Source organism: Photinus pyralis, unplaced genomic scaffold (genome assembly GCF_008802855.1).
Source record: "Photinus pyralis isolate 1611_PpyrPB1 unplaced genomic scaffold, Ppyr1.3 Ppyr1.4_LG1, whole genome shotgun sequence".
Taxonomy (NCBI): Eukaryota; Metazoa; Arthropoda; class Insecta; order Coleoptera; family Lampyridae; genus Photinus; species Photinus pyralis.
In genome coordinates this window covers 17,144,521-17,168,501 of record NW_022170249.1, presented here as the reverse complement: position 1 = coordinate 17,168,501, position 23,981 = coordinate 17,144,521, and the positions used below count along the sequence as shown (strand labels likewise).

The 23,981-nt window shown below is 36.1% G+C and overlaps 1 protein-coding gene across 1 annotated transcript in view; it reads right to left on the bottom strand.

Annotated features, from left to right (window-relative positions):
* The window catches only part of LOC116182146 (ubiquitin carboxyl-terminal hydrolase 34), a 40,070-nt gene that overhangs the window by 7,184 nt on the left and 8,905 nt on the right, over window positions 1-23,981 (bottom strand). The window contains exons 12-40 of the mRNA XM_031502649.1: window positions 23,819-23,978; window positions 23,614-23,766; window positions 23,435-23,562; window positions 16,685-16,942; window positions 16,312-16,634; window positions 15,840-16,261; window positions 15,649-15,792; window positions 15,411-15,599; window positions 15,065-15,356; window positions 14,861-15,015; window positions 14,691-14,810; window positions 14,533-14,640; window positions 9,856-10,032; window positions 9,697-9,805; window positions 9,043-9,650; window positions 8,792-8,995; window positions 8,570-8,742; window positions 8,349-8,515; window positions 8,072-8,295; window positions 7,739-8,019; window positions 7,564-7,690; window positions 7,330-7,517; window positions 7,136-7,280; window positions 2,284-2,445; window positions 2,054-2,233; window positions 1,857-2,003; window positions 1,545-1,809; window positions 1,241-1,494; window positions 1,003-1,193 (exon numbers count right to left, since the gene is read on the bottom strand). Of these exons, the coding sequence (XP_031358509.1) occupies window positions 1,003-1,193; window positions 1,241-1,494; window positions 1,545-1,809; window positions 1,857-2,003; window positions 2,054-2,233; window positions 2,284-2,445; window positions 7,136-7,280; window positions 7,330-7,517; window positions 7,564-7,690; window positions 7,739-8,019; window positions 8,072-8,295; window positions 8,349-8,515; window positions 8,570-8,742; window positions 8,792-8,995; window positions 9,043-9,650; window positions 9,697-9,805; window positions 9,856-10,032; window positions 14,533-14,640; window positions 14,691-14,810; window positions 14,861-15,015; window positions 15,065-15,356; window positions 15,411-15,599; window positions 15,649-15,792; window positions 15,840-16,261; window positions 16,312-16,634; window positions 16,685-16,942; window positions 23,435-23,562; window positions 23,614-23,766; window positions 23,819-23,978 (6,054 nt within the window). The remainder of the gene's footprint in view (window positions 1-1,002; window positions 1,194-1,240; window positions 1,495-1,544; window positions 1,810-1,856; window positions 2,004-2,053; window positions 2,234-2,283; window positions 2,446-7,135; window positions 7,281-7,329; window positions 7,518-7,563; window positions 7,691-7,738; window positions 8,020-8,071; window positions 8,296-8,348; window positions 8,516-8,569; window positions 8,743-8,791; window positions 8,996-9,042; window positions 9,651-9,696; window positions 9,806-9,855; window positions 10,033-14,532; window positions 14,641-14,690; window positions 14,811-14,860; window positions 15,016-15,064; window positions 15,357-15,410; window positions 15,600-15,648; window positions 15,793-15,839; window positions 16,262-16,311; window positions 16,635-16,684; window positions 16,943-23,434; window positions 23,563-23,613; window positions 23,767-23,818; window positions 23,979-23,981) is intronic.

Below are 23,981 nucleotides of genomic sequence, written 5' to 3'. Positions count from 1 at the left end.
GGGATAGTTTGTAGTTATATCACCATTTGTAGGTATGTAAGTATGGATAATAAGTCAATAAGTGATGTTATAAAAATCAAATTTTTCTAGACCTAATGCTTATATAAAATTTTGGAGGGAGTTGTAATGCCCAAACCCCCCCTCTCATGAGTGCGTCCCTGATTTTTTTAAACATGTGATGTAATTATTTTCATTGTTTTGTTGCCTTGAATCTCGTTGAAAATAAGAATTAAATAATGTATCAAGTAATCTAAAAATCCCATATGGCGCCTATATAACTTTAGGAAGTTGGTAAATGTTCCTCAAAAGTAGCCATCTTGAATTTTTTTTTGACATCAATTCTAAATTAAACGTATCAAAGACAGGCACTTTTATATAAAACTTTTTTTAATATCTCTTATACTTTCGATGATATAAGACATTCAAGGAAATGACCAATTTTAGTTTTTTGAATTTACGTCGAACCTATGCGGCATTTTGAATTTCCAAAAGGAAATTTTAAATAAGCATCTAAAACTGCAAAACATTGCCCATTTAACCAATCCTCTATCCTTAATAATAACAAAGTTACTCATGCAATCCCACCCGATCTGGGACACACTGTATATGATCTAAGTTGGATAATGTTTTGTCACGTCACTATTTTGTACAAATACAGCCATACAAATACTTGTTGTGTGTCTAAAATTGACAAGACTTTATCCTATAACTTGGTATACAGGGTGTCAATTTTAAAACTTGCAGTCGGCCATATTTTCCAAACTAAAGAAGAAATCGCGCAAAACCTTTTCGGGGGCATCGAGGGGTAACCAAAATGACGTTATGTGACAACCCTCCACTCCCCTTAACCCCCCCCCCCGACTCCCTCTTCAAAAATCCTAAATGGTAACCCCATACTTGTGATACATCGTTGGAAAGCTACTGAAAAATGCTTTCCAGTGGTACCAATAAAGTCAATATTCATTAAGACAATTTAACTGTTTAACCTGTGTGATTACTTACAGTATATAATTAAATGCTATATTCTTTGTGACATGTCCATTTTGCAGCATGTGTTGTATATTCTCGGGACAGTCAGTGCAAACATGATTCCAGAAGGCGAGTAACGCCTGCTTGTTATGATGTGCCGGAATCGATGGCTCTGACAGTTTCGGATGGAACAAATGCCACAATTGCAAGAAATATTGGCCAAACTGAAATATAGCTTTTACAAACTGTTCCTCACACTCACACAACTAACCATCAACTTTTCAGACCGTGATATGCAACAATGCACAAGTAAAGCGAAATAAGTGGTAAGTTTGACAGTTCCATGCTGTTGATGGTCTGTGTAATGCTTTGCTGCCGGTAACAGTCGAAGGAGAGCAGTGTATATTTGATGGAGAATGGCTTGTGCATCTGTGTTTAAATGAGGCTCCCGAAATCGATGCGATGCTCGAAAACCCTGTCGAAATTGGGTGCTCGGTACTAATGACACCAAAAGGTATGCAGCAGCTAGAAACATTGCAAATGAAATTTTGTAAGTCATATGGCGCAAATGCCACCATTGCGCACGCGCTGATGAGAGTGAGCCATCAAGAAGTGCTCCAGCCACGAATCCATACATGATAGCACCCATTGATGCACCAGACGACTCCTAGTCACTTGTAAAGCTAACCAATCAAGCGCAGAGTAAGGACAAGATTCGGCCGCTTCCCACACTCTCTGCAATACTAACTGAGTAAAACACGGCAATCCCGACGGTCCGCCAATGTTTTGCGTGCCACATTCAGTTAGTAAAGTTAGAAGCTTAAAGAACGGTTGGCAAGACTGTAACAGCGACAATCACTACAGAATATAGTTAAGCAAAAACATACATCAGAATGGCGAGTGATTGCTTGAGCAATCATTTCTATAATTTGAGTCGCCAACCTCTCATTTCCCCTACAAAGTGAGTGAATTAAGTTTCGCGTCTGCTGCAGATTGATGTTATCCTTGATTTGCTGATATAGAAAGGGAAACCCCTAAAAAAACGAGTTAATAGATGTGATAGGGCAAAAATTCAACCACTTACTTTGCCGCCAGCTACTGCATTGTAATCTTTAGAACAGAGACGTAATTTCAGATCTACATCTCTACTTTTTTCAACTAATGATGCTATAAGCGTAATCATTTTATCCAACGAGGCGGGTTTGTATTTGTCAGTTGGCAGTGAAACGATTTCTTCTTCCTCTTCTCCATCACTCACGTCAATCTGTAAAAAAGCGGTTAGAGAATGTGTGGGTGAAGGTAGAAGCAACTTACAAAATCGTGCGCCTTCTGCCCTAAATAAAAATGCACCATGGTATTTATAGCGCCTGCTACTAGGAGAAATTTTGACTCTTCTTCGCCCATTCGGCTAAATTCGTATAAAAAGCCAAAGTATTCCGTTAAATGTTTCAAATGTGCTTTTGCGCCATGTTCCATCTAAAATAATTCTCAAGATTAGTACCATGTATTTTCCTAACTGACATATGGAATAGTATGTAACAGTAGAAGCAAGTATGGATTTGAATTTTTTGTATATTTTTCTCGAATTTTCGTTGTAAATATGATACATTTTGAGTTTAAGGGTTTAAGGGAAGTTGCAGGGTGTCGAAATTTAGATAGTAAATTTGACCAAAAAAAGTAATTGGGGTGGAGATTGCAATAGCAATGGAAGAGATTTACCATTACATTGAAGGATGCGACGGTTGTCAGTTCTCATTCGATAGGTTGCTACAACAAATTTCAAGGCCACAACTTCACATCAACCCGCCCAAACAGTTTTTACGCAGATAACTCGAAAGTTAATCTAATGGCAAGTACTTTGCCTGTTAACATTGGATTCCTAATGAAACAAGGAATCTGTAGAGGGCAGTGTCATCCCGAAATGATGTTTGTGTCAGGCTGGGAGGATTCTCCATAAGAGCCCATGTTAAATTGGACGATTTTCAAATGGATATATCTTGGAAAGAGCTTGGAAACTAATCCTATGACAGTATTATATAACTTCACTATCGCATAGAGCTTGATTAGAAAATTACGGGAAATGGAAATCAGATGTACCACTTTAAGTATTGAGAAATATTGAATATCTTTAGACTTTAACATTTAGTATAATATTCCAGGGAATAGAGGGTTTTAACTTGCAAAATGAGAAGTAGATCCGTGCATGTCGTAGACAGTCATCTGGTGGTTAAGAATCTAAGTTTTCGACCTCCCACCCCTTGTGCTTCCCCCGTACCACCCCCAAAACCCTTGAAATTTGGTTGGTTTCTTAGTTTTTCAATCATATCTTTTTAATGGTTCACTTTAGAAAAAAATATTGTTATCAGAAATTGTAGACTATAAAATTCTACACAACTTTGATATACACTACTTTTTTGTGAAATATTTATTAAAAAATATATGGAGCTTGAGAGTTGGTTATATTTTTAAGAATTCTGAAATTTCTATGTATGTTTTAACCAAATTTTATACTTTATCTCTATAATTAAGAGTTTTATGAGAAAATATCTTGAATTTATAGTAGTATAAATCACCCTACCCTGCACCCTTACCAAAGGCACAGATCTACACATACACAGATTGCTAACCTTATGCATTTTTTGGGAAACAAATTTAGGTATACTTAAAAGCGCCCTCTATTGCGGAGCAGTACAAACATGTACCGTTTAAAACTGTAATATGACACTTATGGATTTATGCGTTAGATGTCGCTGAAACAAAATTAAAGCGCTAAAGTTTGCACAATTCGAATTCCTTAATATTCGTATTATTACAGTGACATGATATGATAAGAGGTACGCTGAGCCATAATTGTTTCATTTAACACTACTCATTCGTCGTAAAGGAGTTATTAAAAGCGGGTACCTGTGGTCACAGATACACACGAACATAGGGCAGGTTCTTAAAGAATCGTGAAGGTTTTTTGAAGCGGGCGGAAATTATTTGCAGCTTTAAAGGTCTTGACAGATTGCTAACCGCAAAGGTATACTTAAAAACTATGTATATCTCTGCCATAATTAACGTTACACTCTTTACCACGCCGATAAGATTTGGAATACGTATGTTAAGTATACATATATGATCTCTTGAATACGTGTCTATAAACAAATCACAAAATAAATTCACCGATTACAAATATCAAATGCCAAAAATAACGAATAACGAATTCGAATTATGCACACTTTACCGCTTTACATTTTTTGCAGCGACATCTAATGGATAAATCCATAAGCGTCATATTACAGTTTTAAACGGTACATGTTTGTACTGCTCCGCAATAGAGGGCGCTTTTAAGTATACCTAAATTTGTTTCCCAAAAAATGCACAAGGTTAGCAATCTGTGTATGTGTAGATCTGTGCCAAAGGGGATGCATAATAATGAAACTTGCAACCCTTGCTAGTGATGACAAACGAAGGAAATATAATGTATAATGTATTAACATACATAAAACATGAAACAATGTCTTTCTTTACATTTTACAATAGCTTCCTTCTGGATTGGCTTTTGGCAAAAGTGTTTATTATGTCGTCAAAGTCCAATTTCTTCGTCAGATCAGATTCTATTGGTATGCGTAACATTAAAATACTGAAAATACTATTATGCTATGATCCACAAAGTCGTGCGAAGTTGCAAGAGGCTGAGACAAAATTCGGCAACGCTCGCCGCAGTCGGCAGTTCCGAGAGTTAGAACTACTACTACTACCACCACAGGCCACAGAACATCTGTGCTACTGCTACTAGTAGTAGGCTGTTACTGTACAATTGCACATGCAGTAAGTACTGAGTACGTTGATTACGCACTTTGACTACTACATTGTGGCAATTTTTGTTTCAGAACAAAATCTTAATTATAAGGTTGGTAAAACGGAAGGTATTGTCTTTGACAACGCAATTTTTTATTCATGATTAATTAAATACACGAAAAAAAAACGATTCTTTCCGTTTTTGCCGCCCTTTAAAATCTGCCGCTCTGGGCCATGGCCCGTCCGGCCCATCTGTAAATACGCCACTGTTTCTAATATACGTTTGCAATTAAAAAATTGTCTCACTTGAGTCCAATTTCATCCCCCCCCCCCCCCCCGCGGTAGGAATAGATATTTAAACGCTCTTGTGGCGATTGATAAATTAGGCAAAGAGTACAACGCTTATTACATATATTTATAATTATATATAATCCTCTTTAAATATATATTCCAACCGCTGTGGGGGGGGGGTGAAGGATGAAGCTGAGCTGAAGTGAGATAATTTTTTTGTTTCAAACGTATATTAGGAAAGCGCTACAATCTCACAGTGATTTAAATATCCCCACTAGCAAGAGTTGAAAGTTGAATTATGCATCCCCTTTGGTAAGGGAGCAGGGTAGGGAAATTTATACCACGATAAGTTCAAGGTATTTTCTTATAAAACTCTTAATTATAGAGATAAAGTATAAAATTTGGTTAAATCATCTACATACAAATTTTAGAATTCTTAAAAATATAAGCAACTCTGAAGCTCTATAGTATATATCGTGTTTAATAAACATTTCACAAAGTAGTGTATATCAAAGTTGTGTAGAATTTTATAGTCTACAATTTCTGATAACAATATTTTCTTGTAAAGTGAAGTTATACAAAGATATGATTGAAAAACTAAAAAACCAACCAAATTTCTTTGGTTTTAAGGGTGGTACGGGGAAGCACAAGAGGTGGAAGGTCGAAAACTTGGATTCTTAACCCCCAGATATTCTTCCATGACGTGCAAAAAAAATTGGAACTACTTCTCGTTTTGCAGGAAGTGGTCCATTTTCAGTCTATAGTTCAGACTATAATTATTATTATGATTAATTGATATTAAAGGATTCAATCAATTTTAAATGCCTAATATAAATAATAATGTGTAAATTGAAGAGCCCATTGAATTTAAAGTAGAGTCAAGTTTCGTTAAGAATTTAACTTTTATTCCGTAATTTAAATATATCAATCTACCCAAATTTATTTATTGCAGTTTGTTATATGATTGTGTAAAAAAAATGTCCGTGTATCTAGATATCAAGCGTTTCTGTGTCAGCAATGGAATTTTTATTTTTACCCAAAATCGTCCTGAAACCTTCATTTTCATGCCTACTTTCTGTCATGAAATTTTAGTTTCCATGAGGCAAAGCAGACTATGTTTCCTGCCGCTTGTCACTTTACTGGCCGCACCTGTCACTTGACCGGCCGCATTTGTGACATTTCCAATTGTCTGTAATGACTTGTCATCACTGACAGATTGACATTAATCAAAGTTCTATATAAAAATTAAAATTTTTTATTAAAATACGATTTCGAGTAAAATTTAATACAAAACTCGTCAGTAAAATGACATTACCTGACTCGGAAATTAAAGTACTCAGCCCCAAAGTGGCCTCGCACTTCAATACTTCCTCGACAGTAATGTATCACTTTCCTGACTTTTATGTAAATAACTAATAATTCACAACTCGAAATAATTGACAGGTCTGTCTGATAAGTGTATTGACTATTGAGGCCCATTCACGATAAATACCATATCACCGCCCGGCCAACTATCACGTTGAATTTTTTGAATCGCTCTGTGTATGTATTTTTGGTTCAAATTTGAGAAGGAAAATGCACTGTGGAAACATAATTTTAAATTACTTGCAATAAACATTTAGTGTTGTTCTATTGCCGGCGAGGTGTAAAATTGTGTACCTAGTAAGTTTTAGAGAAGCAAAGAAAAACTTCTACAGTAAGCAAAACCATAAAAAAAGGTAAAAAATTTAGTACAGAATAAGCTAGCCGACGGCAAATGATAATTGATTTGATTTTAGTACAGTTTTACTTCAGAATTTCTATATTTAACAAGGGGAAATTTCACTCCTTTCTTACAACAAAAACAGTTGCAAGTATTTCTTCAGTCTAATGTTAGGTCACTTTGTGCAAAATAATATACTGTGCTGAATAGACCCCAGTATTTGACATAGTACCACAAATCACACATGACTTGAAATTATGCACAGGATTGATCAGATATTCCATACCTTTCTTTTTACAACCTGTCCCTTAAATTCATCAACTGCCGTGTATGACATGCAGAAATCCAGTTTGTTCTCATTACTGTATCTATCGTCAATAAATTACTTACGAGAGAAAGTAAGGTTTTCACAAATTTAGTGACACAGGAGGCATTGCCAATCAGTTCGGTTTTTATGCCGCCTTCCGGTAAATCAATTCTCTTATCTTGATCCAGTACACTATCTACACTTAAGTACAGACTGGAATGTGACGGTCTGCAATAGAAAACGATATGATTGCATCAGTCATAAATTGTATACATACTTTAACCGTTGAATAACATGAATGCACAACCTTTGAAACATTTGTCGTACCATTTGATTGGGGCATTTTAGTAATACCTGCATCGGCCACCAAGTATCGTCCACCATGTGCTCCAAAAACCAAATGCAGGCATCCTGGCTAGCGTTAAATTGCTTTGTAACAAGCTCCACCCATTGCACCATTGTAGGCTGTAAGTGAATGTAAGTAACATGCACCGAAATACACTTAAGGTACCTTCTCTTTGGCATGAATAAATGTTTCAATAAAAAAAGAAGTTGAGAGCTGAGCGGCCTTTTGAGTAATTTCGGGCTGTATCGGCGAAATCGTCTGAGGAATATAACCGCAAATTTGCCAAATAAAGCTAGAGAAAAAATTTCAAAACGTGTTACAACGAATTAAGTTATCGTACTTAAAGTAGGTGTGCTCGAATATGTTTTTGTCCTGTATAAAATGCATATTATCCTCCCAGATCCAATCTTCAAGTTCCTTGCTAAGCTCAAAAGTGGTTGGGGTAGGAGACGCCGGTGAGATACTATTTAATTCCGATTCGAGAGCTGTCGACTGGCATTCCGTACCTTCCATAGGGACGGTCGGTTTGGGACAACGTTCATAAAATAACATGTAGGCGCTATTTGTTTTTTCGAAACTAAAATCCATAAACTTATCTGTGACGCTGTCATATGTTTTGCTCTAAAAAATCAATTGCTGCAGCACTCATTCATAAGTAAATAAGGCCAATTACTGTCATCTCCCCCCCGAAACACTCGGCGGCAATCTGATTGGGATCGAACGGCTTCACCTCGGCATCATTAAAGAGAAACCACTTATCGCGCGCGCCAGCGGTTCGATCTTTAATAAAGCTATAATAGTGACCGCCATCAGCGGTACCCGTGTGGACTGTAACTCCGATTAGGTCGTACTCATACTGTTCCGCTTCCTCAAAGTCATTTGAATTCAATTTCTCTTCTTAAAAAAGCATGGGCGTTGTTAACACAAAATAATCTACGATGTATGCTTACCTTGATATTGCTGTGGCATTAGCTGCTTTTCAACATAACCTTCCATATTTAACCGCAATGGAAACGAGAAGTGGGTGTTTACTTTCTCCTTAAGCATAGTTAACATGTTAAACGTATACCTCATCGTATTGAAACATAGAATTTGAGGTAATTTTTTAAAACACGCCCTAAAGTGATACTAGAAATGTACAATTTTGTATAGCCGTAAATGCTGAAATTACCTCTTCTCCGCTCGCACCTTTTTCCCGCATTGAGAACAAGTGTACATATTGTCACCCTCAAGCGTATCCTTTACGGTAACCTCATCCAAAGATTCGTACAAGTTTCTCATATCGGCGACTTGGCAGCGCACTGTATAAAATTCTTCTAAAGTTCTACTAACATGATCACAGTCCTATAATGGCATTATTACTAAGACCTCCGATTTCAATCATCTAACATACCAAAGATACAACATTGTTACTTATAACACCACAGAACAGAGTTTTAATAACTTTCTTCAAGGCAGGTGTCATCTCTTCCAACTTACTAACTAAATCGATAAAAAACTCAGCCATATCTTTTTGTTCGGCCGTATTTAAAGGTTGATGGTCCATAGTGTACACTTTACAAAAGCTTCTTGGGTTGTAAGCCTTTCTCTCACTTTCCTACGATTGTATAACATAAACGCCGTTCTTCAAATTAGTAAACTTACCAACAAGTAGGCGAACATACGCTGTAATTCCTTAAGAGTAGGTTCATGTTTAGAGTGTTCAGTGTTCGCGGAGAGTATTGAAATACGGGCTTGAGGCATCATGTATAAATGTTGCATGCAAGACGCCATATAACAAGTAGCACCTAAATTTGTTAAACCTACATATCCGCACTCCGATCGTCCATCTTCGTGTGGCCAATAATCCCAGGGATACGGTGAGTTAGGACCAGGCTGGTGCTGTTTTAATAGCTTCTCATGCAAAATTGCGTAATTCTTGGGCGCATTTTTTACTAGCTCGACTAACAAATCAAACGCTGCAGTTCTTGATCGCGCCGACTTGCATTTCGGCACGTGGCGCATTTTGGGATTAGGCAATTCGAAAAGAAAATCAAAAATTTTACTCAACCAATCCTGGCCAAGTTTATTACTTTGACAGGGTGGTCGATGTTTTAATAAGTTTGCTAATAAATTGAAAAGTCCAACCAGTCCGTCATCGTCAATTGTTCTGTGACGAGTTTCCAGATAGTCCCTGGTTAGTATAGAAACCGCTATTTTTTCAGTAAGAGCGTTAATGTCAACCACACAGTTGTTCGGCTCATCTAAACTTTCTGGAAGACGGAAGTGATTATTAAGGAACACGTAAAGTGGTCACACCTTTTACAATCTCGTTAGGTAGGCCGTCAACCAATCGCGATAGTAACCAAAAGTAGTCTCTGCATGCAGGCCCGTACGGTTCCTTCCCCTCTTCAGGAGCTTGAATAATCTGTAGAGGTTGGCATGAAGCAAGTTGTACAAGGACTAATTTATAATTACCTCTACTTTTTGAGGTCGCATGCTTTCTGCAACACTCAAGTAATTTAACAATTGGGATAACATTGGTGCAACTAAGTTGGTGTCGATTCCGTCGGTCCTACTCGACACTCCTAAACATAATCTGTATAGAGCTGAACACACCTCTCTCCTGACCGCAGGTTCAGGATCTTCCAATACCTTCAATAAAATAGAAATGATGTATTTTTATATTTTGTTATAGTTGATCCACAATGTCATTGGTCCAACAACAAAAATATATCCATTTTAAGAATGGCTGCGTCCTCTCTGTTCACCACTTGATTTCACCAAAGTCAAGTACTCTACCCACCATCATCAGTCGAAAAAGATGACTTTTGCCATTCATTTAGAACTCCTGGTCTTTCCTAGCTTATTCATACCTCGTAAAAAATATATGTTTCACTTTTACGATGTAAATTACCTTTTCTTTAAATAGAACACCCTGTATATTTTTAGTTGAGTCGATGTCATTTGTTAACCTGCACATTGAAAGCTATTCACTTTTTTGTCAGGCATTTTACTAATTTTTTTCTACATGAGAAAATTGAATTCAATGATACAGGGTGGTTCACAAGGAAATGGTGAAATTGACGAATTTCAAAATACTGTAACTATTTTTTCAATTGGAACTGCCACTACTTTATTTCACTATTCGATCGCGTTTTGTGTTCTCTTCTCTTCAATTTTTATAAGGGAAAAGGGAGGTCCTGTGTCTAAACCCCGTAGTTTTTCATTAGTAAATATTTTTTTAAAAAGTACCCACCCGCACTCATTAATTACATGTTTATGCACCAGAGTGGGCCATGATAATAAAAAAACAAAAGAATGACAGACAGTATGCAAGTGTCAATTTGGCAATTCAATAAATGTAGGTAGTATTAAAAAATAATAAAAAATAATGGTCACAGGCTATATCTATGGAACCGTTAATTGCACAGCTTCGGGAAAAAAAAATTGTTAACAAAAGGGGCCAAGAGAAATCGCTGGAAATTATTTTCAAGTTTCTAACTTCGCCGCTAGAGGGCGTATGATTCATGGTCAGGTAGAAAAATGACTTTTTTCCTAAAATATACCCAACAAACATGCATAAAAAATACATGCATAGTAATCTTGTATCAATTTTGCATCATTTTGATGGAGCACAAATTGCTCTAGCTCATAAAATATGAGGAGTGGTGGAAGGGGAACATCTCTTTAAGGAATGGATTGTAACTTCAGATTAGGTTAACAGATTTTCACAAAATAGGTCTTGTTGGAAGGAGCTCTCTTCGCGGAATCAGATTTTATTAAATAGTCTTTTTAGTAAATGTGATGAGTGGTAGAGGGCGCGATGTGACATTAACATAAACTTTGCAGGTTTTTTTGGTAATTTCAAATGGAATGATATTATTATTATATGATATTATCAAAAAAGGTGAAATAGTGAGAATATCAGTGAAAACCGGATTTTCATATCTGTTTTCTAACCATACATCTGGCGAAAATACGAATATATTCACAAATTTTAATTGCAATATTGATGCTCATTCAAGTTGGCTTTGAAACAAAAGAAAACAGAATAAAAGAAAGTTTATCAGTCCTTTCATTAAACGCATTCGTGCGAATTATCACCACGATGGGTGCCCGGCACATTTCTTGGTAAGCGAGAGTCGAGGCGACAGTGTTTGAATTTGAGTTATCCTGGCAAATGGATAGAAAGAGGAAGTATTTGTTCATGACCAGCTAGGTCACTCGACTTAACTTGCTTAGACTTAAATTTGTTTGAAAGGATAAAAGATGCACAGTCTTTCTAACAAGGCCAACTACAAGAAATGATATGGTGACGAGAATTAGAAATGTAATTCATAGTCATGGCTGAAGTTAAAGCAACTATTCTCTCTACACAGCAGAGACTCGTCTTTGTGTCGAAAATAATGGCAGACATTGAACATTTACGTTAATTATAATTATTATTTCTTTTATTATTTACTTAATTCATATTACTCTGATTTAAAGTTTGAATCATTTTTTTGTTGCTCATAATTAAAAAGCTTAGATTGAGTGTTAATTTTGAACTGCCATCCCCTCATTCACTTCGACATAATTATCGGTTGCTATGTGTTCATTTGTTTCAAATCCAACTTTGATGAATATAAATATTGCAATTAAAATTTGTGAATGTTCGTATTTTCCCCATATCTCTGCTTAGAAAACAGATATCAAAATGCGGTTTCACTGATATTCTCACTTTTTCATCTTATTTGATAATATAATATAATAATTATATCGTTCCATTTGAAATTTTTAAAAAAACTTGCAAAGTTTATGTTAATGTCACATCGCGCCCTCTACCACTCATCACGTTTACTAAATAGACTCTCTTCATGTAAAATCTGATTCCACGAAGAGAGCTCTTTCCAACAAGACCTATTATGTGAAAATCTGTTAATCTAATCCGAAGTTACAATCAATTCCTTAAAGAGAAGTTCCCCTTCCCCCACTCCTCATATTTTATAAGCTAGAGCAATTTGCGCTCCATCAAAATGATGCAAAATTGATACAAGATTACTATGCATGTATTTTTTATGCATGTTTGTTGGGTATATTTTAGGAAAAAAGTCATTTGTCTACTTAACCATGCATCGTACGCCCTCTAGCGGCGAAGTTACAAACTTGAAAATAATTTCCAGCGATTTCTCTTGGCCCCTTTTGTTAACAAAATTTTTTCCCCGAAGCTGTGCAATTAACGGTTCCATAGATATGGCCTGTGACCATTATTAATGGGACACCCTGTACAAAGGAAAATATGTTTGCCTTCACTACAAGAATCTTTGGTTCAAATTAAAAAAATATATATCTCTATAAATATGAAAGTTGGCATTGCGTAGTTTCCACATGCCCACATCTGATTTGTGCAATATGCTCTTTGGTTAAAATTTAAACGAGTACATCCATAAATAAGAAACATTGCGCAGTCTTTAATCGTCAAGATTTTTCTTGGTTGAGGTGCCAGAGCTATGCTGCCGCATGCAAAAAGAACGCACTAAATATCTTGAAAACTGTAGGATGGATAGTGAAAGTGCCTATAAAAGATACCAGTTCCAGTCTGTGTGGCGCACTGGACTTTGAGTTAAATTTTTATAAAAACACACATGAAAAGAAATGTAATAAAATTGATGTAATTAGTAATTACAATAACTATTCAGAATGCCTTCCATCTATCCTATCTTCTTAATATACAGGGTGTCTTAAATTGAGTAGGATAACATGGCTATCTTTGTTATTATTAAACTTACAGATTCAGTGAAATTGGCAAAGTTGTGTAGTTTTTGATGCTGATGGATATTCCGATGCGATATTTAAAAAAAAATTAGTTTCGTAGATAATTGGAAAGAAGTGAAAATCGCCATTTTAAAAAATTCAAATCGAGATTCAAATATTTTAGTAACAAATGGCGGTTTTCGAGATATTGACATCAACTTCCTTATTTTAAATGGACGCTGTATTGGATTTTTACGTCACTCGAAAAAAAATTACAAACAGTGATTCTAAACACTTAGTATTTCATTTGGGAATCAACCTTGCATTTTTGCCTCGAAGCTTACAATGTATTTTTTATGGCAATAATTCCATGTCCATCATGACAATAAACGAACAAATTTGGGTTCAGTCACAATCAGCCATGCAATTATTGCCATAAAAAATACATTGTAAACTCACACCCTACTCCCAGGCATAAACATAAACATGTAATTAATTAAAGGGTAGATATTACTTTCGTGAAAAATATTGAATAACCTGAAAACTACGGGGTTTAGATACAGGACATCCTTTATAAAAATTGAAGACAACACAAATTACTATCGAATAGCGAAATAAAATAGTGGCAGTTCCACAAGGAAAAAAAATAGTTATAGCACTTTGAAATTCGGAAATTTTTTGTGAACACCCTGTATCACTAAAGCCAACTAAAAAAACAAAGTCACTACAATTCATCAAAGTAAGGCTTGCTTATGGGGAATTATTCCGAAAAAATTTAATAAGATGGCAACCAAACAATGAATAGTTTCAATGCGGAGGTTAACATGTCAAAATATACAGGGTGTTCTATGTTTAAAAATTATTTATATACACCGTAAAAATGGAACACCCTGTACATTCAAAAATAATTAATAATAATTGACTGCACAAAAGGTTTTTTTTACAAGATATGCGCTAGGAATATTTGCAAACCTGCTGCAATTCTGATAATAATAATTGTGATGTTTGATATATTTTTCTCGATATCTATCAATCGTCAAATAATTATTTGATAATCGGTTATCAAAATAATTGTATCAATATATCAAAGGTACTATCACCACTTGGTACTATATTAACTCTATAAGACTAAGGTAAAAGTCGGTTAATCAAAGTTGAATGCAAAAGTCAACTATTGATTATTCAAGAATCAATGTGAACAAAAGAAAAAGAAAAGGTTTTTTATTTTTCATTGCCAACTTTTTTTAAGTGGGCGATGTTTCAGTCAAGGTTGCTTTACCAATTCAACCCACTAAATACCTGTGCAAAAACTATGAGCCCTTACACTATTACGAAACTGACGCATCTGAAATTTTTTTCAAAAAGGTCAAATGGTTTTCCATATGCAAATCAATAAGCGTTTTATTTACCAATACTTACCAATCTTTGTAACCAAACAGAAAAATTTGGAGTTTGAAACAAGGCCTGTTTAGCTTCTTCACTACAGTGCAACCATGAAACTAGCAAAGCCATCGCATAATGCACAACCTAGAAGTCAAAACAGTGGTGTGCATTTACAGATCATATTTCAACCGTACCTGAGCTCTGCCCCAAAAACCAGTTTTATAATAATTTGGATCTCTAGGCAGAGATACCTCTTGTAAAATACTGGTTAACCGTGGCATCGTTTCCTTCACATTCATCATGGACAATAACGCCTGCAATGCCCAAGTATAACTGTTAGTAAACAACATTGTTGGAATGTTACCTCGTTCAAACTGGGTATAATAATTTTTTCAGATCTGCTAGGTCTAACATCCTGCAGAAGTGGTTCGACACCTAAATGACATAAAAGTTTTAAAAGTGACGCTAAGCAATCCTGTTGCCATTCGCTCCCATCGTCTGCCGACTGTTGCAGTACACCTACGAGCTATCCTTACAATCTGATCTAATTCAAAATCTCTCAATTTACCTGACATAAAAATATCAAAAAGATGTCTAAGACCGCCTTGCTGTATGAAAACTTGACTCCACGGCTCTTGCCGCTTTACGTCTCCTTTCTCACAATTTGTTTTAATACTGAGCGACTCGACAATGTAAATCGAATACATTAACTTTTGGGGACTGGACGGATCCAACAGTTCACTAAGAGTCATGTTCAATTGTTGAAAGCCTTGCAACAGGGTGGGATTTGTAGGTAATAGGCTGAGGATATCCCAGACTCGTCGACTAAGAACTTGAGCCTTTGTATGCGGAATTTCGTGCTAAACGAAATCATTTTTGATAAAAGCAGCACAGCGTTATTTACGAATACTTACACCACCCTTCATTGTTGTTGTCATGGAACTTAAGATATGCATTAAATCGAAAAGTTGCTCAAAGTAGTTTGTTTTTAATAACAGAAGCGTGGGGATTGACTCTCGAGGAGGAGGCGGCTGCAGGGATGGCGAATCCATGCAATCGCGTTTCTTTATTCCACGCCCTGCACCAATTTGTATATAAATCATCTGGAAACAATCTCATGTAGTTAAAGAAATTGAAGCTTTCTCATTTTACTTGATTATCCTTAAACCCCATTTCGGCTAACGTCTTTTCATCACAATCCGTACTTAATTCTTGTCCTTGGGTTATAATTCGTATGAATCCTTCCTGGAGAAGCGCCAAATTATTCGATCTACCGTGTGATTCCGAATTTTTCATCTAAATCAAACTTCGTAGACATTTCAAATAATCCACAATCAACTTACCTGGCATAGTTTCTCCCACCATGTGACTACTTCCGCCCGAAGATCGGCAATGTAATCCGAATTGAGCAAATCTAACACGCATCTTTCGGACATTCCCGCATGCTGAATAATCAACCTGATTAGAACCGAGGATCGATCGCCTAAAGCAGAATGACTGCCAACGCCCTTTCCTTCTAAATCCCATCGGCGCAGGTGATACGCGTATCTCCGGCGAAATGTTTCCATGTGCGTCTTAAGTAATAGGAGGCCTCTTTGTATGCAAAGTAATGGCGCTTCTTCGGCGCCAGAACCTTTTGCACCGATGAGATCTTGTGTGGCCGCATCTAAATGTGTCATGCATTGCCATACGAATTGACCTTCGTGTTGCAAATTTTGACCCATGTAGTAACTATTTAAGTACTGAATCGCTGCCATACTAACATCTACAATACAAGAACGTTGCGGATTAGTGGGCTAAGTAGGAATGGGATACCGGTATTATTCGCGCACAACGCAATTTTCCACATATGATCCATTCCGACGACGTATCCATCTTGACCGTGTGTGTCCATGTTGGCCGTGGCAATTCGGGCGAGATTGCAGAGTTGTTGAAACAGACTCAAACATGTCATACTAAAGTGTTCAGGTGGCAAACTGGGCAAGTGTATAACGTATAGCCGCTTAAGTGCGGCGTTTCCTAATGCATGCAACTCGGAGCTCTTGCATTGCGATAGTAACCAACTAAAGAGTTCGTCTGAACATTCAGGGTCGTGTGCTAGACATTCCCAAAGTGTATCAACTTGTTGTAAATTCAATCTAAAACCCGCCCTTATTTGCTAACCATATAAAAATGTGGGAATACTTACTTAAAGGTTTGGGGTGATCCAAGGGGAGAGAATACGGCCGACAGAAAATGTAAGCGTACCTGAACTTGCATTTGATGGGAGTATAACGGTAACGCTTTCGATGGTTCGGCCGAATACGTCTTTAAGTTGTTAAAAAAGTGGGCCATCATGTGGTGTTGACGTTCCGCCCAGTGTGTGATATGGTGCATATCTAACCCGCGAAACTGTTGGAATGATGTTAGCAACTTTGGTAGTAAACGTAGTGACACTATTACAGATCTGAAAATTAAGCATTTCTTTGAAGTTTAAGAAGATGTGAAGTTACAATCACATACTTAAAGGGGTACATTCAATTTAGAAATGATATCCTATTGCTTACTCAAGATTATTATCAGCCTGTATAAATAGATTATTAGATAAAATGATCTTACCCTCCTCCAGAAAAAGGGAGAAGGAAACAGAACATACCAGAATAAGTTAAAAAAAATCTCTGATGTGCCATCACCAGACTTCAGCGAGTTTTTTATGTAGCAGACTGCTACTGCTTTCAGACTATAGCGATGCAAGAATAACTTGATTGTAGATATCTAATGTTGAAACAAGGAGGGATCTACGACATTCCGAGATCTCGATCGGTTTATAAAGGCGCCCGAACGAACGAATAGTCTATAGTTAGTGAAACTATAAGAACTCTAAGGTTCTACAATTAGAGTTAAAGGCCAGTCCGAATCCTGCAGCACGTCCAGTGGGAGTTTTCGAGACAATAAATAAATCGGTTCCAATTTACGTGAATTCGTATACTTTGCTAACGCCGCGGCGGCAAATGTTTCTGGCACTGACTACACGCGGGGTAGTCTCGCGCACAGGTACGTTTTCATGCTTCGCGCCGGCCCTTGATTTTTAAAGTGCTTACAGCGGACGTAAATATCAATATTTTGCACCCAATTTTTTTCTGATCATTTTTTAATAACAAAATTTCTCGAGTTGAGTTAAAATAAAACGAATACCAAAAATGTCAAACCTCCCTATTAGACCGACAATGAAGAGACAAATATAGCAAACGAGCTCTTGGGTATGGCTATAGCTTGGCATTGCATATTATACGGGGTGTCAATTTTAAAACTTGTAGTCGGCCATATTTTCCAAACTAAAGATGATCGCGACGTTATGAATGACAACCCCCCAGCTCCCCTCTTCAAAAATCCTAAATGGCAACCCCATACTTGTGATACATCGTTGGAAAGCTATTGAAAAATGCTTTCCAGTGGTACCAATAAAGTCAATATTCCCAGCAATATTCATTAAGACAATTTAACAAAAATTTAATAATTAACAAAAAAAACAAAATGTTGACATTGAGGGATTTATGGCAAATTGGTCAAGAACTTCAACCTGAATTCTTAAGCAATCTTGGTTGCTTTCTTTTTTTTATTGATAACAGATCCCATTTCTTCGAATTTAGCGACCAAATCTTGAACATAGGCATGGCGTAATTTTTATTTCTTTTTGTTAAATAAAATAGGTCTTTTTGAAGCCTATTTACAAGGAAAAAATTTTAATGTCATTTGCGCACTGGCTGAAATACGATGAAGTTGAAGGTTTAAGAATCAACGACTGGATAGTGGCATCTGCCTTTTGTCGAAAGTTCAAAATACACGGCGGGGCTTTAATTTTGATCAAACAAAATGGTCTCGTTTGTAAACCCCTTGAGGTAATCAACAATTTGTCTGTAGAGGTGCACTGTGAAGTCACTTCAGTATTAATCATGGAATACGCTTTGGTTATTCTTTCATGTTACCGTTCTCCCTCGGGTGATTTTCAAATTTTCGTAAATCAGTTTGAAGAAATTCTAACCAAGTTATGTAAATACAATAATATAATAATCGCAGGAGACTTTAATGTATCATTTAATGAAACAGGTGATAATAATGCTACACAATTATGCAACTTATTAAGTGCTTACGGTTTTATTAAAACTATTGTGGTACCTACACGCAAAAAAAATTGCATAGACAATATTTTTATCAACTTCGGAGTTAATAACTTTCAGTGTAATATTCTGGACACAAATCTTTCTGATCATTATGGTCAGGTAATTACTGTGCAATGTGGTAAAACTAAATGTAATGAAAGTGTAGATAGTGTTAAGACGTACAGGCCGATTACTAGGTACGGAACCCTCAGCTTATTTAGAATTTTGAACGAGTGCGACTGGAGCTATCTTAACGACACAAGTATTAATTTTAACAAAAAATTCAGTGTGTTTTTTGAAAATTTTTGTGACTCATTTAACATCGCGTTTCCGGAAAAAACTTTAACACTAAGAAGAAACAAAGACACTAACATAAAATGGTTCACTGACGATTTAAAAAATCTCCGCGGTGTTTATCAGCTCATATGTGAGATGTATGATAGAGATAAATCCGAAGAGCTTCGTAATATCAAACGAATTGTTTTTAATAAATATAAAACAGCAATTAAAAATGCTAAAATTTCTGCTAATAGTGCGGCTATAAACTCCTCTTCGAATCCTATTGGTACAATGTGGTCAATTGTTAATTCTCATAGAAATTCAAATAAGGTGATTAAATACAATATAAATTGTGATACTTTTAATAGACATTTCGTTAACAAATCCGATCTGGCGAAAACTAACATAAATCAAACTTTAAGTGATAGTTCGAGGGTTTGCAACATTAGGATAGCTTCGCATTTAAAATTTTCACTTACTCCTGTATCACCGATTGAAGTTAGAGACACTATACTTTCTTTATCAAATAGTAAATGCAAAGACATATACGGCGTGACCACGACCCTTATAAAAACAAACGTTAGTGTTTATGTTCTACCTCTCACCAAATTAATTAATGAGTCGTTCTTAACTGGCATTTTTCCCGATCAACTGAAACTCGCAGCAGTTTTACCATTACATAAGAAAGGCGACGTAGATAATGTTACAAATTACCGGCCCATCTCTGTCTTACCAGTTTTCTCGAAGGTTTTTGAAAAACTGATTAATAAAAGAATTGCTAAATATTTTGAAGATAATAAACTCTTCAGTCATAATCAATTTGGGTTTCGTGGTGGGAGGTCTACATCTGACGCTATCGCTAAATTTGTAAGACTTACGCTTAATTGCTTTGAAAAAGGTGAACACGCTTGTGCAATTTTCATAGATCTGTCTAAAGCGTTTGATAGCGTACAACATCTAATTTTATTAGGCAAGCTCGAGAAAGTCTATGGATTTGATGTTACTAGCAAACTCCTCATTGAATCATACCTTACAAATAGGTTTCAATGTGTAAGGATAAATAATAACCTATCAGAAAAACTCTGTATAACGAAAGGAGTACCCCAAGGTAGTATTCTGGGGCCTCTTCTCTTTTTAATTTATATTAATGATATGCCAAGCTTTATTTCTGGAAATGAAAACTGCCTTCTTTATGCAGATGATGCTACCTTACTTGTTGGAGACGAACACATTAACAGGGCACTAAATAACTCCAATGAATTACTTCAACGAGCTTGGTGCACTATAAACTTATTACATATAAATACAATGAAAACGGTATCCATATTATCACATGATTTATCAACACCTGAATATGTGAAATTTCTAGCAATTTGTATTGATCGTAAATTAAATTTTGATGTTCTCGGTAATTTTGTTGCTACGAAGTTAAGCAGAAATATATTTGTTTTGCGTAGATTAGCGAGTAATGTAACTATGAATATTCTTAAAAGTGCCTATTTTGCACTCAAACTCATACATAGCCACTTGTCTTATGCTATTAATGTTTGGAGTCACTTTGCTTGTTGGAGGCAATTATTTAAATTACAAAGAAAAGCCGTTAGAATTATTGCTAACATTTCATTTAGAGATGATTGTCGGCAAGCTTTCATTGATCACCAAATATTAACGCTTCCATCTATTTTTATTTTTACTTGTCTTTGTTTTCTTAAGCGCAATGAACATTATTTTGTTAAAAATTGCGATGTTCATAATTATGACACCCGCAACAAATTAAATGCATTTGTCCCTTTTTGCCGTTTAAGTAAGACGCAAAACAGTTTTGATCATATCAATATAAAAATGTATAATTATATTCCTCCCAATATTAAGGCTTTACCTTTTAATTTATTCAAATCAAGAACTAAAGCATTTCTTATTGATAAAGCGTTTTACTCGTATGAGGAATTTTTCAGTACAGAGTTCTTTTTGTTATAATTTTGTTTGTTCTTACATTTGTAATATTTTTATTTTGCTTTTGTATTGACTTATGTATGTACGCTGTTCTACAAAACATTAAATAAGCTTTATTATTATTACTTATTATTATTAAATAATTAAATTTTTGTTAATTTGTCTTAATGGATATTGACTTTATTGGTACCACTGGAAAGCATTTTTCAATAGCTTTCCAACGATGTGCCACAAGTATGGGGTTGCCATTTAGGATTTTTGAAGAGAGGGGGCTGGAGGGTTAAGGGGGTTGTCACTCATGTCATTATGGTTCCCTCTCGATACCCCCGAAACGGTTTTACGCGATTTTCAATATCTTCTTTAGTTTGGAAAATATGGCCGACTGCAAGTTTTAAAATTGACACCCCGTATGGCAAAAGCTACATTTACCTACATTGTCAATTCACAAACTCCGATCTACAAATGTGGTAAGGAATCCACCTGAAAAATTTCATCGTAATCGGTCGATTCGTTTTCGATATATCGTGCTAACGGAGAGACAGATAGACAGACACAGCAAAATTATGAACTCGCTAGGGCCTTGTTAATAAGGAGAAGGGCCCGCTTAAAGAACGGGCTCGACTTTGGTGACCTTCTTGTACATTACAAAATGGATAATACCATAAACCTCAATTTTCTTTAATTCTACAGAGTTTTTCTGGCTTATGCTGTAATTGGCAAGTGGCAAACAACTGAAACACTAAATAAGATGGTAATAGCAACAAAATTATGTGTGCCGGTAATCCCCCCCCCCCCATTCGTCCATGGTCTAACTAAATGTTCCGCTGCAAAGATACAGGTCGATATATAAAAGGCAACCTTTGACTGAAATTCATAAATTATTAACTGTAAACATTATTATTATTATTATTATTATAACTGTGGCAATGAGAATGACCTTCAGTTTGTAAACAAAGCGATGCAGGAATAACACGCCAGTACGAAACTAATGCTGTAAACCCTAAGGCTCTATATCAGGCATGGGCAACCCAAGACCCATTTTTATAAAACATGACAGTACTATGCAAAGTTAGGTCATAAAAATTACAGCTATTCAGATTTTATTTGTCAATTTTTTTAAGTTGGCAGCAAATTGGCCAAAAATGGCGGATGATTGCGGTACTTTCTATATCTAGTGACTTTAATGATTATTAAAGTAACTAAATATAGAAAGTACCGCAATCCATTGGGCTCGTGTGTTAGAGAGAGAACGCATGATTTTTGCCCAAAAATGGCGGAAGTTACCAGATTCTAGTAACTTTAATGTTAGTGATTGTTCCACCTGTTTGGAGATATCTGTATATATTTTTATAAAACATGACAGTTCTAAGAAGTTAGGTTATAAAAAATTACAGCTATTCAAATTTTATTTGTCAATTTTTTTAAGTTGGCAGCAAATTTGCCCAAAAATGGCGGATGATTGCGGTACTTTCTATATCTAGTGACTTTACAGCAAGGTACAGTCGGATGGCAGCATCTAGTGGACGCAATCCGAAGCTTCCAAGACGTTTGAAAGCCTCTTTGAAGATGCATTTCTATTTTCACTGATATCGCCAGGTATTTTCCAGAATTTTCGTCGCGATATATACCGGGTGGGGCAATAAAAGACGCGCGTTTTGGGATTCAGCAACATTTTTAAGCCATACATTGCAATAAATCTTAAGAGCATAAATGAAAATTTGGATTTGGGGATTTTTTATCCACATCTGGTAAACTTTGTATGCAAAATTGTGCCAATTTTCAAAAGTACTTATTGATTTTTTTTTAATGATTTTTACGAAAGAAAAAGACCAAAAAGATTTCTTTAAACATACTTTTTATTTGTATTTTAAACTTTGGCCCCTTGGAAAAAAAGGTTGCCCATGCCTGCTTTATAATCTACCCTTTTTGTAGCTATCAGTAGATTTATAAAAGGCGCCCGAACGAACGGACAAACGGCCGCCGTTGTGTGTAACCTGACAGATCGGGAACTATTACACTAAAACCGACCTACGTAGCTCAGATGAGCTTGCGTTAGTACCTCTAACTTTGGCTACAAGGGTCCTGGGTTCGAATCCCAGGTAAGGTATGGCTGTTTGTGATTGTATAGTGGGTTGAGTGGGAAGAGTAGCAACTTGCTAACACTCCGCCCACTATAAAATAAAGGCAATATTAAAAAAACGGTGCAGGAGTAACATGATAGAACGAATATAAAGTCGAAAACCTGCAAGCTATACGATATTCCGTTGCCGAGACCTTGAACGATTTATAAAAAACTTAATTGACGCCCGAGAAAAGGGAAACACACAAAAGACGCTTCTCTAACGGCCGGTTGCAGGAAAGCGAATTATAATCAAAATCCTACATTATTTGCCAAATCTGAGTTTGAACAAGGATTTTGACATTTGATTGGCTGCCTACTGCAATATAAAGCCAATCAAATGTCGTAAAAGCGGATTAAACAATAATCCTGGATTATTTTTTTTTGTGCATCTGGCCGTAAGTTCGATATAATTAAAAACTATGTACCGCCTTTATCAAGTACTTACACATTATTCGCCAAGTTGTGCAGGCAGCCTTCAATAAATTTCATTCTAATGAGACGATCCGTATTAAAACATAATAAATTGCATAGCGTCTTCTCGGCTTCCAATGCGAGTCCCTCGCTCAATAACCCCTAAAAAATTGGACTCTCGAGTATTAATCCCCAAGAGTAAGTACCACTCACAATTTTATTATCCTGTACCAAATCCCAAAGTAAAGTATTTCCCGGCTGACAGACATTATCGATTTGAAAACAGGCCGAAAGTTTTGGATCAAGGTGAGTTGGTGATTTTTCTGGAGAAGACTGGTTGGCTAAGGTGTGAAGGTTTAGTTGAGCCTAAAAAAAATTGCCATAACAGAGGGTTAGATGATTTTTAGTTATATATTACATGTTCAGCTAACTGTGCAAGCTCCTCTTCACAAACAGAGTCCTCGCCATCAAAGTCTGCCATGTTTTTTTCAGACTTTGTACTCATTCTTGAAGAATAACTTCCATCTGCGTCGCCTTCCGCTTCGGCTTCTTCTCCACTCAATAATTCCAAAATATGTCTA